Raw genomic sequence first — 18,880 nt, forward strand, 5'->3', positions numbered from 1 at the left:
ACCAAGAAACTTGCATTCTACAGTATGTACATAGTGTGCTACACATCATGATTTCTATACTTGCCGTTAGGGCTATTTTGCTTGTAAACTGCAGGAAGACGTTAAATCTTTGCCCTAAAAAACTGGGATAATATTCACCACTGTTGTCTCTTGGCAGTCCTTGGGATTTCATTGTCTCTTTCCTATAAGAACAGGGAGAGACTGTGGTATAGCTGACCCAGTACGGTACTGTTGAAAATGTGTCCTACGTTCAATGTGGGGCTCCTGTATACCTCTTTTCTGATGGATTTTATTCATATTCTGCTTAAACTCTGTAAATGCACCACTGATTTGTGCTTCCGCTTATTTGTTCATTTTTTTTGGCACCCAAAATCACAGTTTTATGTCTGTACACCGCACACACTTTTTTTTTACTGTCATTTTTCACTACCAAATTATTTGTTAAGTGATTTATGTGGCATTTTCGTTAGTCTTCTCATCTTCTACCATCGCCACACAATTCAGACCGCCTTTCTCCATTTTTCACCTTCAAATCAGACCTCTTAACCTCCTTCTACCTCTGGGGTGCTGAATAAAAAGGAGAACCCTCTTCCTGATCCAAAGTCTTCCCCAGGCCCCTTAGTCGAACTTTACTTAGTTTCATCACTTTTCATTATCAAAGGATGCTTACACTTGGCTGGTCTCTGTTTAGCATTTATTTATTTATTTATTTATTTGTGAGTTTGTATAGCGCTGGAATCGACTCCAACTGGAGTATCTCTGTGCTTTGGTACCGGATAAGATTACAACAGAAGAAGAGGTGTACAATGAATGGAACTAGATCTCATTTGTAAAGAGCAGAGTTTTCAGTTGTTTTCTAAATTTCAGGTGATCTGTGCAGAGTTTGAGGGTCAGAGGAAGTCTGTTCCACAGTGTAGGTCCTGCAACAGATAGTGCTTTCCCTCCGTGCCTGGTTTTTTTGACACGAGGTACTACCAGCAGAAGACTTTTACTAGATCTTAGTGATCTGGAGGGGATTTAGGGAGTGAATTTCTGTTCCAGGTAGGTCGGGCCATGTCCATTTAAGCATTTGTGAATAATGCAGCATATATTAAATTTTGCCCTTTGTCGAATACTCGGCCAGTGTAATTTGTTGAGGAGAGGTTTCGATGCTGTTCTAGGAGGGGCATTTAGGACAAGGCGGGCTGCCGTGTTTTGGACTACCTGGAGTCTGTCCAGCACTCCTTCATTGGCGGAGAGAAGCAATCCGTTACAATAGTCAATTCGACTCAAAATGAGGGCCTGCACTAGGGTTTTTCTGAAAGAATCTGGTAACAGAGGAAAGATTCTTCGCATCATGCTAATGGTGTGAAAGCATGAGCCAGCAACAAAGTTACTACGCTGCTTGAGTGAAAGTTCGTGGTCAAGACGGATCCCTAGGTTTTTGATGACCTGTTTGGGCTCTGGGACAGTACCAAGATCGGATGGCCACCAATCTGGGGTCCACAGTAATTTGGCGTCTCCGAATAGCATTACTTCCGTCTTGTTGACATTGCACTGTAGATAGTTGGTAGACATTCACTGTGCGACGGCTTTCATGCCAGCAGAGGAGGAGTTTCTTATATCAGCGGTGAGATTTTGAAAGGGAAAGAGGAGCTGCGTGTCATCCGCATATGACAAGGTGATAAACCAAATTTGCGCATCACTCTTGCCAGGGGTGCCACGTAGATGTTAAAGAGTGTTGGGCTCAAACAAGAGCCCTGTGGCACCCCTTTTGTAATCTCTACCTCCGCTGATCGATATTCACCCATGGTGACAGTCTGGGTGCGATCGGTAAGAAAACTCCTTAGCCAGGCAAGGGCTTTGTTCTTAATCCCTACGTTCGACAACCGGTCAATAAGGATGTTGTGTGACGCGGTGTCGAACGCTGCCGACAGATCTAATAACACAAGAATTACAGAATAGCCTTTGTCCTGGAACATATGCAGGTCGTCAGTAACAGACAGGAGGGTGGACTCTGTACTGTGTTTCGGCCTAAAACCAGATTGAGAGTAGTCTAGGCCGCCAGCTATCTCAATGTAGCTGGGTAGGTGTCGATTAACATATTTCTCTGTGAGCTTTCCTAAAAACGGTAACAGAGAGATTGGCCTGAGATTTGCTAGATCGGTCCAGGGAATAGCGGTGTTCTTCCTAATAGGCCTAACTAAGGCCTGTTTCCATTGTTTGGGAACAGAGCCTGTACTCAGGGATAGGTTGACAAGTATTTCAAACGTGGGACATAGAATTTCCAACAGGGTGGGCATAAGTCTTGCTGGGATAATATCATCAGGACTGCCGCTTTTGATCTGCATAGTGAGTGAAGACAATTCTTTAGAAGTGATAGGGGGAAAAATATCTAGGGTGTGAGAGCCATTGTTGTGTTCTGAGTCATAAAAGATGGTAGCTGCGTTGGTAGTCAAAGTATTGTTGGAATTGACTATTTTTTCGTAGATGATATCTATTTTATTTGAGAAGAATTGGGATATTTTGTCACAAAGTATTTGTGAAGAAATGTCAGGGCTTTCACACGCTGCAGGTTTAGTGAAAGATTGTAAGACCTGGTATAAAACCCTTGGGGAATTGTCTGCAGCCGTAATAAGGGATGTTATATGGGCTTTCCGCGTAGTTCTGATGGCTTTATGATAGGTGGTTAATGCGTCCCAGTAATGGCTCCTGTCAGTTACAAGATGAGAAGTCCTCCATTTCTTTTCTTGTTTTCTAGCTAGTTGCTTTAAAGTCCTGAGCTCTTCGGAGAACCAAATTTCTTGTTTTTTGGCTGGTGGGGGTCTAAATTGTTTTAGGGGGGCTATCTCATCTATGGCCGTTTTGGTAGCTCTTGTAAATATTTCAATTGCGTTATCAATATTTTTAGGAGTGGCAGTAAAGGGTTCAACAAATTTTCCTAAAAAATTGGTCTCATTTACTTTATGCCATTGCCGCCGTATTTTAGGAATAGTGGTCGGTCCATGGATGGTGGTGACAGGATGGGGGGTGTAGAACTCGATGATGAAATGATCTGTCCAGCTGACTTGGGCGGGGGTAGACCGGTAACAGTGGGAAAATTGGTTATTATAAGGTCTAGGGTGTGTCCTGCCAGGTGTGTTGGGCCCACATTGTGTTGAGTGAGACCTAGCAAAGAGAGGTCATTTAGGAGTGATTGTGCTTTCTTGCAGTCTTTCTGTTCACTATGTATGTTGAAGTCTCCTATTAACAGGAAGTCTTTATCATTGTGAACATAAGGTGCTAGGTTCTCAAGCATCGTATTAGCAAAGTTCGTGCTCGGTCCCGGTGGACGGTACACAAGAGCACCCAATCTGGTTTGTTTGGGGGAATGAGCCGATTTGAAGATCAATAGTTCAATCTCGGGGGTGCTAAGTTCTGCCAAAATGGAACAGTTGATATTATTTTTATGTACAATTGCGATTCCTCCACCTATTTTCTTAGGTCTATATAGCCTAATTATTTTGTATCCTGTTGGAATGGCCAGAGTGATGGAGGGAGTAGAATGAGGTTTGAGCCATGTTTCAGTAATGAAACATAAATCAGGCTCATTCGTAGAAATGAGGTCCCATATTTCAGAAGTATGTTTAGGTAGTGACCGTATGTTGCAAAGGATATTTTTCAGGCCAGTAACTTTCGAAATATTTGAAGTAGTATCCAAGGCTTTGGGAGAGGGTGTACATGCTATTACATGTGTCTCATAACATTTTTCCTTCAATTGAGTGGAAAACTGGGTTTTGCAATAAATGCATGCAAATGGACCCTCCACTATGTTGTTAGTGGCTTTTTGACAATCAGGTGTCGGTGTTATCTGGAGATCCCTAATTACCTGTGCAGAGTAGGTAATCCTATTGGTGAGCGGTTCCTGCAGGATATGTTTTGAAACCCCCATGGCCCCTGGTCCCGTCCTGTCGCGGACGGGCGCAGACGGGCAGGTCTTAGGCTAGTCTTTGGCGCTGTCGAAGGCGTCCCTCTGCACGCAACCGCTGCGCGCTTGGGCTGACGACTGGCTAAATAGTCCTTCGAAATTGGTACTAGAGCGCTAACCGCTCGACTGTCTCGGGGTTGCTGGGCGTGTCTGTCTCTCACCTGCCCCGCCCTCCGCTCAACGGTATTGGATACCGAGTCGGACCTGGGCGGGCAGGCTTGACCACTGAGCACAGACCGGGAAATGAGCCCCTGGATCCCCTTACAGTTCTGGGGTGACTTGTATGTGCACAGAGGGTGAGTGTTTAAATGCGTATATCAATTTTAACACAGCGTGCGTTTTTAAAATCATAAATCAAGTGACATGCGGCGCAAGTGAAATGTATTTTTAAAATTCGCAATCAATCTAAAAATACCACAAGCTATGACAGCTTATACGAGAGTTCCGCTCTGTGGAGTATTTTACCTGGCACCAAGCGGGGTCGGGTGACACTGCCACTGTCCTGCCCTTACCGCAATGAGCCCAGGCTTCCTCCCGCCTAAATAGTCCTTTGAAATTGGTACTAGAGCGCTAACCGCTCGACTGCCTCGGGGCAGTTACAGCCTTTAGCTGTAACTACAGTTACATTTACAGTTTTAGCTACAGCCATATACGTTCCTCTCTCACATTCTTGTGCGCTAACTTTTTGTAGCCAAAAGAGTTAAAGCCAGAATATGACACTACTTTAATAAAAGCCCATAGCTTTTCTCTTAAAATAATCCTTTAAACCAAAATCACAGACCAGTGCATTGCGCACACCTTTACATCCTACTTGGTTCTTTCTTTTGTCTGACCATTTAGTTTTGGAAGAATACACAGGCGTAGGAAAAACACTGTCTGTGGTAGGTGAATTCAAGAATTTTAACACCATCTGTCTAGAAAACTACAAATACAAGCTACTGGTTCATCTCCAAAACTTTAAATGGCCTCAAAAAGTGCATTACTCGATGTTGCCGTTTGAGCCATGCACATATACCAGTAAGTTGTGTGCAGCGATTTTTTGATAGTCTCCTCCCCCAAATGTCCTCTGTAAGCCCTTAAATCTAAGGAAAGAACACATTTATTAATTTATCCTAGATTATCCTCATAAGAAAGTGATCAAAAACGTGCTACTTTTCCATCCGTTCCCTCTTCCGTGGCGAGCCACCTACCACAAAACTTACCACTTTTCCAAAGTCATGTGCACAGTCTTAACCGCATCGCTGCGGCGGTTATTTTCTGGCTACGCGGCTTTTTTCTAAAAGCCGCGTTAGATGACGAGCTCAGCTCGTCATCCGCACACGACCACCGTGGCTGATGACGAGCTGAGCTCGTCATCAGCATCGAAGGGGTTAATCAACTTCCAGGACTAATTCCAAATTCTCTTTAACAGTGAAACTATGATTATTACAAGCTGTTCCTGTGTGTGATTAATACAAACTGTTCTTTTGTTTGTGAATCAGGAGCCTTTCCTATCACTTTATAGCAGATATTACTTTAATTTATCCCTTCACTAAAGAGTTTGTGCCCAAAATACTCAACCTTCCCTTATTTCTCAAGAGTTCGCACTTTTTTACTTATGTCTTATTACGGTCTTCTAAGGTGTCCGCTTCAGGACACATCAGGGTGTCAACTGGAAATACCCTACCCCTTTTTTCTGATCTTGAAAAACAAGCATTTGCAGAACAGAAGCCGCCATTGCTGGTCTAGATGAGACTCTGAGGTATTTTAATGCGTAGGATTACTTACTGTTAATCCTCATTACTCTTAGTCCTGAATCCCATGTATCTGTCATTATCCTGAGGTGTTGCCTCCTCCAATCAGAAAAAAACAAGACATGCTATGTAAACAAGCCCCGCCCATTCCGCTTGGCCACCGTATAATAATTGGTTTACAAAAAGTGAGCTGGAGTCTGCCAAACATTTCAATTCAATGCCTGCAAATATGACATCACAGACTGAGTCACTGCAATGCCTATACCTACTGACATAATTTTAATGAAATGGAATAAACTCATCTTTACCATAACCACTTGCCTTGACCAATCTTTTGAAGGACATAACACATAACGTTCTTCAACACTTTCCCTTAGTCATACCCCATAATTGTCCACGTAATACCAAATTGCTAATTTAACGCTCTGCAGCTTTGTTAGAGATCTGGTTGGAGCATATGTCTCAAGCTCGTGTGTGAGCTCGTGTTGCTAGTGGGGTTCCACTCTAGAATGTAGGGTCGCACGACAATTCAGTTGCTGCCGGGACCTGGAGAACGTTAAATGGAATAAACCTGACTCCTACTTTCAACGTTTCTACGCTGTGTCTTCCTTTTAGTCTCCTGAATCAAAACTAACTTTCCTGCTCTCACTTTTAAACATCTTGGCAAAATGTCCCACTTTGTTGTATTTCCAGCACTCTTTACCTATGGCTGCGCAACGTTTACCATAAGCAACATGTGATCCATATCGATCCTTACATTTCATGCATTCTCTCGATCTCAACACTGCTTTATCTCTAGCCCTTTATACTTTCTTCTTTTGGTTACCTATACTTACAGTGAGACTTTCTCACTGAGAACCTTTGTAGCTCATATGAATCTCGGGTAGTCCTTAGATATGCCAGTCGTGACTTCCAAAGACAGATTTGTGTGCCCCAACAACTGCTCTTGAATCTTTAAGGTGACACAATACATAACCATATGGTCTCCAAACCCACAGCAAGCCGTAACTATTTTAAGAGCTCTGACATTCTTTCTATGGGCTCCCGGTATGGTGATGGCGTTTATATAACCCATGGTGCCCCATTATTCACTACATTACATGAAATAACGGTGTCGTGAGTTTTCACTCTGCCGTAGATGTCTAAACACATTTTATAGGCTTCTGCAGCAGTTGCTAAGGCGGAGTACTTTAGCCTTTCACACTTAAAAAGTGAACAAGGCTTTTTTGTTCTGCCTCAAATGACTAACCTCTGACTGTAGATCCCAAATAATTATCAAACGACTTGAACCAGGCTTCCTATCTCATCCTTGGCTCTTCAGAACTCTGTCGAAACAGGGGAGGTCGATTGTAATTCTGCATTCTGTGCCAACAAAGGATCACTAGGGAGACTACAGAAGGGCAAACAGCAAGGCACAGTGTAAGTGCAAAGCAGACACTTTCAAGAAACGTGAAAACGCAAAATAGAATCCTAAACGTTCCTGATAGTGAATGAAATCCTACGAATTGGAAAGTATAAGGGCACGAGCAGAGCCATCATACAATAACTAATGGGACCGCCATGATGTCTTTCTCAAACCCTCAGCTAGCAGAGCTGATTCCTCCCGCAGTCGTCTCTGCTGGGACAAAGACAGAAAGAAGGATGGCAAGTGGCAGCTCAATCGGTTGAAATGAGCACAAAGCCCATACTCTTTGCAGGATCCTTGAAGCCAGCGAAGGTTGAGTGGCAATGTTTGTCACAAGCTGGTCTTTTGGCCCATCCCCAGCACTGGAAGACTCTGCATGCCGCCACTGCCTGCAGCGAATGCCTGCCATGCAGGAAGCTGCCTGGTAATCAGGCAGTGATGGCTGGAGGACCATGTGTATAGAATACTTCTCTGCAGCAGGTGACCCCCCCTCTCTGCTACCAGTGATGTGTCCCTGCTGGCTCCCCCATGCAATGCAGAGCTGAACACTGTAGCTCAAGGATACCCCGAGATAGGGTATTTCTTCTTCTGGTTTCTCCTCCCACGCTTGCAATTCCCTGGGTAGGGGGATACTGACCCAACACTAGCAGGCACTTAAAGTATTCTTCCTGGCTTGTCCATACAACTGCAGTCATTGAAGGGCACCAGGTGCAAACTGGGAAGCAGCCACTGAGTGGACTCTTCCTAGAGAACTTCTAGCCAACATGTAGAAAGGACGTGAAAATAAATAGTTATATATGGGTTTATGAGGGCACCCACGTCAAAATGACCGGCCCTGCAAGGAGAACTAAGAATTCTAGATCAGTTTGTACTGCATAACAGAAAGCCGCCTAAGACAGTCAGCTGCTGTGTGCTATCATAACACCTGGAGATAAACACTTCATGAATGCAAAGAAGACACACTGGTGTGTTACTGCAGCCAAGAATAGCCGCATCAAGTGTAGTTACAGTTAGAAGGGTCTAGATGAGAAGAAGAGAGTAACTACAAACACCTCACGAATACAAAGAAGACACACTAGTGTGTTACTTCAGCCATAAATAGCTCCTTGAAGTGTAGTTACAGTTAGAAGGTTCTTGATGACTAGGGACACTTCATGAATGCAAAGAAGACACACTAGTGTGTTACCATAGCCATGAGTAGCTGTATCAAGTGATTCAGCAAGCCCAGTATAGGAACATGACTTGTTGTTCTCTGTGCTTGATGTGCTTGTGCCCCAGTGTTTAAGCTGGATTAGACACTGGGGCACCCCGAATATAGCCGGTACGCAGAATCATCATCAAGCACAGAGAACAACAAGTCATGTTCCTATACTGGGCTTGCCGAATCACCACACAGCCGCAACCCAGAATTACCACCGGACATTTACTAACTATGGTTCTAAGCTGGGCGCGCTGATTGCCGCAGCAGCCCCAATTGTACTGGACTAAAAATCATTCAGATCCAGACGCTTAATCAATGTATCTAATTTCTGTGAATTCCCCCTGTGAATCTTCCTGATTCCTTCAGATTGACAGACCATTCTCTCATTAATTCTTATGGTCTTGCTGACTCATTCGACCGCCAGTGATTTGACCACATCCTTAAAGACATCCGTAAGAGAATTCCTTCTCGAGTTTGCTGTCTTTCCCCTCACATCCTTTTCCTTGTCCTGAAGAAGACCCGTCATGAAGCGTTCTCATTTAAGGCTCAAACCTGGGTCGAAACATCAGCGTTATGTCCGGTTCAGTTAATTCGGGTCATCTGGCCTATAATTGGCAAATAAGATTTACCAGAGAGACCGATATTCCCTGATACTGACCATTTTTAGTTCCTCTACCCTTGTACAAATTGTACATATAACTGTTTCACCAATGTATATATAACACTCACTTCACTCATGTCACAGAGCACCGTCGTTCCTTCACCATATTTACTGTCACCTCCTTGTTTGAAAAGTGATGACAGCTTCTTCACAAAATGCATAACTATGCCCAAAGTAAATACATTTGACACAGTGCATACATTGTCTGTCTCTTGTGTTCCAACCTAATGATTATTAAGTATTGTGACTATAAATTAAAACGTGTGTTTTTTTACCATGTTCTGGTACTCTAAGCAATCGTCACTACCCGACTTAACCGATTGTAGCCTTGATACGATAGACTGTACAGCAACTTCTTTCCTCCCCTTCCCATAGAGAATCGTTGGGGAGAAAGAAATAAAAATACCTCATAATATGGGCTTGGTAGACACGAAGACTTGTTTCTGAGGGGAAATGGTGGAGAGCCGTGGTTCGACTGCTGGCCTAGAAGCATTCTAAGAGATGTTGAGGTAGCATGAAGTCGTTTGGGAAGATACTAATCATTTAGCCAATACATTAATTAAGAGGCTGATAATATTATAGATATGCGGTATAGGTTACACCAGCCCATTCCAGATAGTAGGGATGTGCAATATAACATAACATAACGTGTATTTGTAAAGCGCATGTTCACCACTATGGGTATCTTGGCGCTGAATAACAGATGTTTGTTGTTACCCAACTCAATGGTACTCATTTTATCGATCTCAGATGGATGAAAGATTGAGTGGACCCGCCGGGATTTGAACCTGTGACTATGAGGTCGAACACAGGCCCCTGCAGTAGACGCATTAGTCCACTGAGCCACCAGACCCGGCTGATATAAAACGCTTTGGGGTTTTGGAACGCTTTTCTTATTTTGTATTGTGACTGCTGACATAACTATACTACGTTATGTCATCCTAATACCCATATTTTGGGTGCCGATTGTATATAATATATATCCTATTATTATAAATTACAGCTGCACGTGTCTAACGCTTTCAGGGGCCATGATGAAGGCCTGTACATGTACAAATAACCCCGGCGGATAAGACCTTCTCTGGCAGGGTTGACTGATTCATAACACTCCAGATCTAGAGAAACTTAACTCTGCAAAGGAAAGAGTGAGAGGCATATGTCTGTTTTCCTTTCCTCCAAAGTGGGTTCAATAATCAAGATCCCCTTGGGGCTAAGAATCTCTTTCTGGGTGTACCCTTCGATTTGGGGCATTTTCAACAACAGGAATACATCACGTGGTAAAAGTTCCCAGTATTCAAACCCCTGTGTGAGGAGGGGTGGAGGGGCATATTGCATCAACTGATCATTGTGGATCTAAATCTGTTAGCTTTTTGTTTATTTGACCCACATTTGCTTCATTAACAACACAGGTTCTTAGGTAATGTTTGTATAAAAAAATAAAAAGAGTTTCTTGTTGGAAGCAGCACCAAAAATAAGAGACTGTATATTTAGTATCCACATCCATCTTGCGCTGTATAATTACTTTGGTCACCCACTTTCACATAAACCCCTATTTGGAGTAGTTCTTCTCCTCTACATACTGTTTATAGTAACAATTTCCAATTATGTTGGTCTTTAAGTTATATGTAAAGTACTTTTATCTTGAGCTCTTCACTGTTACCAAGTACTATGAGCCATGGGTCCTTTGCTCACTTTGCCACTGGATTCTAGCTAGCCTGGCTCATGAAGGGTGTTACCACAAAACTGGTCTCAGGATGTTTGTTTCCGGTCCAAGAAAGACCGGGCTTGGCGGTTCGGGCTGGACTGTACTGTTCCCATGAGTAACAGGGTCAAAACTGACTTGCATATGGCTGGGTCTGAACTTGGGTGGCGAAGTGAGCTAATGATGATTAATTCATCCCAGATCTGTGACTGTGGTGAGTGTCTGAAAAGTTTCAGCGCTCCATCATTCATCTCCTTGTGCTTGGTCTTTAAAATGCAGCAGCTTTTGAAATGACTAGAAGTTAATTGGCATGCACATTCTTCATGGACAACCTTGGCACTGTTACCCAACAACCCTAGAAATCTCAACAGTGGTTCTTTCTTTTTCCGCCTGAGTTTGAGTGCTGGAACTTTGGCCATTTTAATTTTTTGACAGTGTAAGTGCTTAATACATGTGCTTTTCGAACATTTGTTAGTGCTCATGGACTTTTTCCTACCTTGTTGTTTTTTTCCCAGTTTTTTCTCCACAGGGTTCATGCAGTATTTGGTATGCAATTTGGAATAAGGATTGTACAGGGAACAGTTTCTGATTGCTACTCCAACATGGTGGCCATGTGCTACGTGTATTAACATCTTTACATCTTAGATACACTATTATTAGTTTTTGCTTTACTTGGCAATTTTTTTATGTGAAACAATAGAAAAAATAAAAGGATTATCTACTGTTGCGCGGGCCTTTGGCCCCGTATTGCTATCACCATAGTAAGACATTCAGTTTTGTAATGGCGATGTTACTACAGTCTGTGGCTGGCACAATGGATCTTTGCATTTTTTGAAACTTTTTTCGGATGTACCCCTTCTATTCTGGATTTCTGAAATATTCCTTTAAAAGTTTATAAAAACAAACATCTATAAAAAATGTCCTCACAACTTTACTTAGCCAAGAAATCCTTTCTAACACTAATGATTTTTTTAATAGTGTTGCTTAGTGGCCGGAAGGAAACATACCTGGCAGATACAGAGGACATAAACGAAATTCAAAACTAAAAATGCAGTTTCAGAATGCCGTATTCTTTACAAGCATATAATTGTTGTCATTAAATATCGGACATCTTGGATTGCAGTAGAAAATGTGCATTTTACAATTGTGCCCCAAGCAAAATCCGTTTTGTACTGAGGCTATATTTTCTAAAGTGTGCTTTCTTTTCTGTTTTTTTTTTTTTAGATTATGGTGACCAGTTGAATACCGAGCTGGGTGAAAAGTACAAGATTGAAAAAGAAAGTTATCCAAAGTTTTATCTTTTTGTGGACGGAGACTTGGAAAATCCCTTTCTATATGTTGGGGAAACAAAGGCTAGCGACATTCAGCGTTGGTTGAAGAGTAAAGGTGTGCACCTGGGCATGCCTGGTTGCTTGGTAGACTACGACATTCTGGCAGCAAAATTTGTAAGTGCTGCTAGTGAAGAAGAACGTCACAGTCTGCTGAAGGAGGCACAGGACCAGGTTAAAAAAGAGGAAGAAGTAGACAAGAAACCCGCAGAGCAGTACCTGAAAATCATGACGAAAATGCTCGAGCATAGTATGCATTTTCCAGTTACAGAAACCAAGAGAATCACCAAAATGATTGAGACAAGCGCAATGAGTGAAGCAAAGAAGGAGGAGCTTCAGAAAAGGCTCAATATTCTTAGTTCCTTCCAACAACTAGGGTTGGAAAAAGAAGAGCTATGATGAATTCTAAAAGAAAAGTTTGATACCTTTTTTTTTTACTTTATACATTTTTACTACTTGAAATTGTCATTAGTTGATTAATTATGACCAATAATTTCTTTAAAAAAAGCTTTGCTATAATCCCCAATCTTCAGCCTCACACCTTTCAGTCCACCTTTTTAAATTGAAATTTCCATTCAGAGTTTCCAAAATGTGTCTCCAATTGAACAGACATAGGTGAAGGTCCAGTCACGAGACATCTTTATGTTATACGACAAGCACATGTTTGGCCTGTAAGATTTCTGGGATGGGATTATGATCAGAAAAATGAGGAAGGTTGAGGGTAGCCCATAAAATGAAAGTACCCTTAACTGGCTCAGGTAAACCCAGAGACTAAAAGCGCTGCTTCCTGCCCATGTGTATCTGAAGATCCTTTCACAGTTCCTTTGGTTATTACCCCATCCACTTAGCATCTTACCATATCTTTCAGTGGAAAAATGAGAATCTGAAGTAAACCATAGTCTATAGTTTTCTTTATACTTTGTATCTCTGACCTGATAATTATACAGATATACCGGTAAAGTCCTTGTGTGACAGATTTTGAAATTCCTGAATTATCAATGTTGTGAGCGTAGCATATAAATCTGATCATAAAGATAATCATTTGTAGCAGTTACAAAATAGATAATTTACTGCTGGGGTAATATTTTGACAAGATCATAGATTCATTAGCTCCTTTTTTAAATCTTGATAGCCTAACACAGCATTCTACTTTACTCTCTTTTAAAAACACTGTAAAGATATTGCTGCAGATTATTATAAAGCAAATTTGTTGTAATATTTTCAGGGACAAACTACCTCCTGAAGCTTATGATTTGCAAATAGTTTATAAAAGCCTAGTCTAGCATCTTTTTAAAAATGACATTATCTGCCAAAGAAGGAAATCTGAGGTTCGTTACTTGTTTAGATGCATGCAGTATCAGTAAGGAAAGCAAAGAGAAATATCAGAAGTATGGCCCAACCACAAGTGCGCTGAATAGGGAAATGCTTGTCCTCTGTTAAAAAAGAATTCATGCAGCTACAGTGATTTCTTTCATTTCTAAATGTTAAAAAGGAATGTCCATATCTACGGTCTTGTTTGTTCAATACTGTAAATCAGTCCACCTTGTCAATACTTTTTGAAAAAGATTTCTCTTTTGTTTCATGTTGTTCAAAAGAATCCTTTATATTTCTGCTAGGAACATGAGGACTTTTCACTGTTGACTTTTTTAGGGGGCACATTTAATTTACATTCTCTTTCTATGAGACATATTTTTACACATGTTAGAACATTGGAATGTTGAACGCTTCATTAAAGACAATGGAGTGCTTTGGGCTTCTTGTGGCTGATAAAAGCCCGGAGCATTTATATTCTAATGTCTATTCACAGCAACAGCTGTGAACAAAAGCCTCACGGAGCCCGAGGGGATTTCAACCCCCTTGGGCTCTCTGAGTCCTTTGTTTTACAAATCAGAACATTCTGCACTCTAGAGGCGGAATGTTCAAATAGCATTAGAGCCCTCCGTCGCGGGCTCTACCTACCATTAAAAGGCCCACTCTCTGGTTAAAGGCCCTTGCCGAACGCTGGAGCAGGCTTATATTGGCCAGTAGAGCCCCAATATTATTATTCAACACTCTTACACAGACAGAAGATGATTTCTGTCCCTCCAGAGAAGTAATTTATCGTTTACTGGAGCTTGTAGCATCAACAACTTGATTTATTCAAATTAAGATTGCATTGATTTTGCTCATGGCTTGCTAATTACACACAGTATTGACATACCTCTGTCACAAAATAGACGTAGATTAAGTACATTGTTTTGTCAACTATTGAGCATGATGAAATGATAAAAATGTTACTTAATAGTAAGCACATTTAAAAACATTTTCACTTTAGACATACTTTTAAGTATGTGGCTGTGTAGTGATGTAAGCTTGCTGTTCACCTGCCATTAACATATCTATCACATCCAGACTTTTTTGCACTTCTTATTGTATTTACATAGGCACCGATTACAAGTGGCAAAATCGGCAGTTGATGCATTCAATTCCATGTGTTTTACCTTTTATTGGGTCTTCTCCCATGATAAATCATGGTAAATTTTGACAGGTTTCTCCTGTCTGCCGAAATGTTATTTAGTCCATGGGCATTTTATAAACTATCTCCCTTATAACTAAAGCCATAGATTTTGAAATGCCTTTTTACATTCCTTTAAACTTTATTCGTAGACAGGATCATATCAGTTATGCTGAGAAACCTTGTCACTCAATACAAAGTGAGATGTGACAAGGGACGTGTTTTCTTTCACATTATACTTTGCATAAAAGACCTCAAACAATTCTTAAGAAATGCTTTGAAATGTAGTTCTGAAGCAGGACTTCTTTGCACTAGCCAAACCATTTTCATAGCTGGGTTGCTTTGTTCTTTTTTTTATATAGCTTCACCATAGAGCCGGTGGTGAACGCTAAGGGGCTTATTTACAAGCCCCTTGAGCCACCCAAAGTGTCACTGGCTACGCAACCTGCTGCCCTAAATTTACAAAGACACGTGAAACCACCCTGCGTGGCTTTTTGTGTCTTTCTAAATGTAGCCCCTTCTCACTCAACACTTTGCATGAAAGGGGCGTGACATGGGTGTTGTTGTGGGTGTCCCCAGGCAACACCCATGTATTCTGCCGCATTTCCAGATTTACGAGAATTCATAACCTGGAAATGCTACGCCACCCCAGGGGAGGCATACCGAGGAGAAATGTTTGAATTGCTCCTCATGTTTTTTCATCTTTCTATGCGTGCTAAATTCAGCAGCATGCATAGGTAGTGGAATTCACCTCTTGTGATTGTTTTTCTGCAGGATGTTTCTTCCTGCAGAAAAACAATCTCCCCGCTACACAGGCACCCTTGCACAAGAGTGCCTGTTTGGGCGCATGGCAGTCGATTGTGTGCCAGTGCAGGGGAACGCACAGGGATGCATCATACTGTCGTTAATATGAAGCATCCCTGGGCTTTGAAAGTACTGCAGCGTGGCGCAGCCGAATGGCTTGCGGTGCTGCGCAACTGCACTATCTTGTAAAGAAGACCTTATATTTGTCAGGCAGGTCCGTGGACGTAATGTCCTCCATCACCCTAACTGCCTTTGCTCCATTGCCAATGTCTAAACCGGGCACTGTGTTTTGTTCATAAAACAGCTGTATAATCAGATTTTCATTTTTTCAGAATTTTTTTTGTAGTAATTTTTGCATGGAGTTAAATCTTTATACACTGGGCTATTCTGTAATCAATCTCAAAGAGGCGTTATGTGTGTATGTGTAACAACCACACCTTCAGCAGGTGTTCCCTCATAGCATTAGGTGATAAAATGACTTTCATGAATCCAGGAAAGTGTTAAAAGAACAGTATTGTATACGCCTTAGTTTAAGCACAAGGGATTGCAAGGGCACATTATCAGTGGTATTATAGGTGACCAAATGGTTAAACTATCTTATTAGATGTGGAACATCAATTTATATGTATTTATGTCCACAGATGGCTCTTTTCTACAGTGATCCTTTACGGTATTGCCAGGTTTTTATTTCTATAGATGTATTTGTCATTATGTGTTATACAAAAGGAAAACTGCTTTATAAAATTTGATTCATAATTGTAAGACGAAATGTACTCAAATGTTCATTTAAAAATAACATTAAGAAACAGGTTTACAAATATCATTACACTGTTAATTGAAAGGCTTTTATAAAAAAAAAAGGTTGTGCATATTGTTTTATATATTTAATATTACTATCAGAAAAGGTTCTACTTTTTACTTGATTTAATACAACTGTTACTCCTCATCTGAATAGTTATGGATTAAAGTTTACTTCAAGTGAAGGAATTACAACAAAAATATGGCAAAAGTTTAATGTTCAGTGACTGGTTGCTATCCCTTTCCCTGGGCACATTGCAATTTACTGATGCGCTACTGTTTTAAAATCATTATGGCTTCGTGTCTGAAGTTTGAAATCAATACATTTCACCCGCAAATAAAGAATATTCTGCTAAGTTTTTGATCTTTGTTACATATTTTATATTTTTATTGTCATGATTCCAAAAAGTGCAGTAGAAATAACCTGTGCCAACAAACAATATAGGGCCCTTGCAAGGAAACCAATCAACATGGAACTGTGTGTGAGGTGAATTGGACAAAACTAAGCACTGTATTCATCAACATTTAGGGATTGCAATAGAACCTAGAGGTGTTTGTCTCTGTAGATTGTGTTATACAAGTACATTACATTTATCCAACAATCTTAAAGCAAATAAGACTATCAGTAGCATATAAATGGCTGAACACCTGGATTCCGGTAGACCTACTTTTTGGGTTTTGATTGATGGCAGAATTTATGGCCGAATCGAGCCCTTTTCAACCACCTAACCCATTCTGTATCCATCCAAGATACTTCTTCAAGAACAACTAAGAAAAAAACAATAAAAAGAGTACAGGAATAAAGACGAGCCGAAAATAAGGGTTGGCTGTGGGAATGAAAAATAACAAACGAGGAAAACTATTGCTATATATTTCTATAAAACAAAGGGGCACCTTTTCCCAACTAAATAATCAAGCCTTCTGTAACATCATTCCACTCCACCAATAGACATAAATTAAAGGTAGTATTGTTTGTTTTCAGATTTATTAAAAAATAAGTCCCGTATTGGGTTTACCTGTGGACATTCTACCATATTTAGAAGAATCCGACAGGAGCTGAAATTATTCTGAAGAATTAGCAATATTGACGTAATACTCTATGAAGGGGAGCTGCATTGCATGAACTAATGACTTTAGTGCATCGTCATATCGGATACATGTTGTACAGTAACCCCAATGTTGCCAAAACAAATAATTCCAAACTCATGTGACATGTAATGTGATCTAGTGTTGGCTATGGCTCAAATACTGTCAAGCTGTATCCTGCATAATTCAAGGTAAAACCTCGCTTTTATGATTTATTATAAATCGAAAAAAGATTTTCTGACTGACCTCAAGTCCAGTTTTTTTCTCATACAGCCTCCTGTCCAAGGATACATTGAATAATAGGTCTACTTTTTGCAACACATATTACACATTGAAAAATAATGCAATATCACCTGCCCCAAACTTTGCCTATATTTTACAACATTTTTTTCACTTTGCTGTACTATTTTGCACATTGCTACTTTGCACTAATTTGCTTGACCTTCATAGTTAAAGGTTTGCATTGACTCCTATGGGTGTTCGTGCAGTTTCCAGCCTGCAACATATATATATCAACAGTAGCCACAATAAAGCTCACCTTTAAAGTGAACCAGAGCGTACTGGAGCCTGTTTTTGAAGCAAAATAGGGCAAGTTGATATCGGGGGTTTCATGATACACGAAGCAATGTCATATAGAGTGCCACATGAAATTACTTTAAAACCAAAGCAACAATTAGCTTGGGAAAGTTTATAGGCGTTACCGTTTGTGTTGAACCAGCACAAAACGTAAGTAAATCTGGCCTAAGGCTCAGCATGGAGTTTGACTTTTTGGGGGGCAATCGACTGCTGTAAGAACAAGTAACATCACAATATAGAAAAAAGAATACCCTTGTATATTACTAAGTGTGCGAAATTGTGTTGAGTAGGCAGGTACCTAGTTTAGGTACAGATGTTGACTATGAGTATGCATTTTCAATTTACAATCTAGACTCCCATTGATCCACCCTGCGAAACCATTTAAAGAAAGAACTCATTGACAAGCTCAGAGAGCCTCTGCTGATATGGAATGGAACAGGCTACAATAGAAAATAATAAAAGCCTGTCCTCTGGGCATTGACCTTGACCTGATAACCCTTCATGCAGTCCTCCACAGATCACAGTGTTGCTGTTGAACATGGTGGCTGAAGCCTCTCTGAGGTTAACGGCTTCCTCTGTGTTAGAAGGTTGTTCTGACACTAGGGGCCGCCCGGTTTTTTCGCTTTATGAGCACCTAATTGTTGAGCTTTTACTGTGGGTGAGCCTCATAATCTGGGACTCACCCACAGTGAACTCATAATGAAGGAGATTGCATAGAGACTTTACTGGTGTCCCCCTGGCTTGACTAGGCCGGTGCGCAGTAGCTGGAGTATGGGGCACTGGGCTGGTTACATGCAGACATGTGTGCATACGTGTAGGGGCTGCGCACGGGAGATTCCTAGTGTGCACAGTCCAGGAGCAGCTACAGAGTGAATGGTGTGGCAGGACTTATGCAGAATTGGGTGGTGATATGGGATAGGCTTTATACACTGGAAGGAAACATGTCAGGAAAGTCACTGTGTTTTTCACTTCATTATTCCCTTATGGGGAGGTTGAACCCATGGCTAGAGGAACTTCTACAAGGCCAACAGATTCCAGACACGCACTAAAGGCCAGTGTAGCAGATGTGAAAATAATTATTCTGCAGAGTCCAAAGTCATATTTGTACTGCTTTTGGGTCGTCCAGAAATGTCATATTTCTCCGAG

The 18,880-nt window shown here is 41.2% G+C and overlaps 1 protein-coding gene across 1 annotated transcript in view; it reads left to right on the plus strand.

Moving 5' to 3' along the window:
• Positions 1 to 14,743, plus strand: part of ERP29 (endoplasmic reticulum protein 29) — a 120,596-nt gene extending 105,853 nt beyond the window's left edge. Inside the window, exon 3 of the mRNA XM_086943076.1 lies at positions 11,873 to 14,743. Within this exon, the coding sequence (XP_086799202.1) occupies positions 11,873 to 12,375 (503 nt within the window). The 3' untranslated portion in view covers positions 12,376 to 14,743. The remainder of the gene's footprint in view (positions 1 to 11,872) is intronic.
• Positions 14,744 to 18,880: the final 4,137 nt, after the last annotated feature.

This window comes from Lissotriton vulgaris, chromosome 11, assembly GCF_964263255.1.
Source record: "Lissotriton vulgaris chromosome 11, aLisVul1.2, whole genome shotgun sequence".
In the NCBI taxonomy this organism is placed as follows: Eukaryota; Metazoa; Chordata; class Amphibia; order Caudata; family Salamandridae; genus Lissotriton; species Lissotriton vulgaris.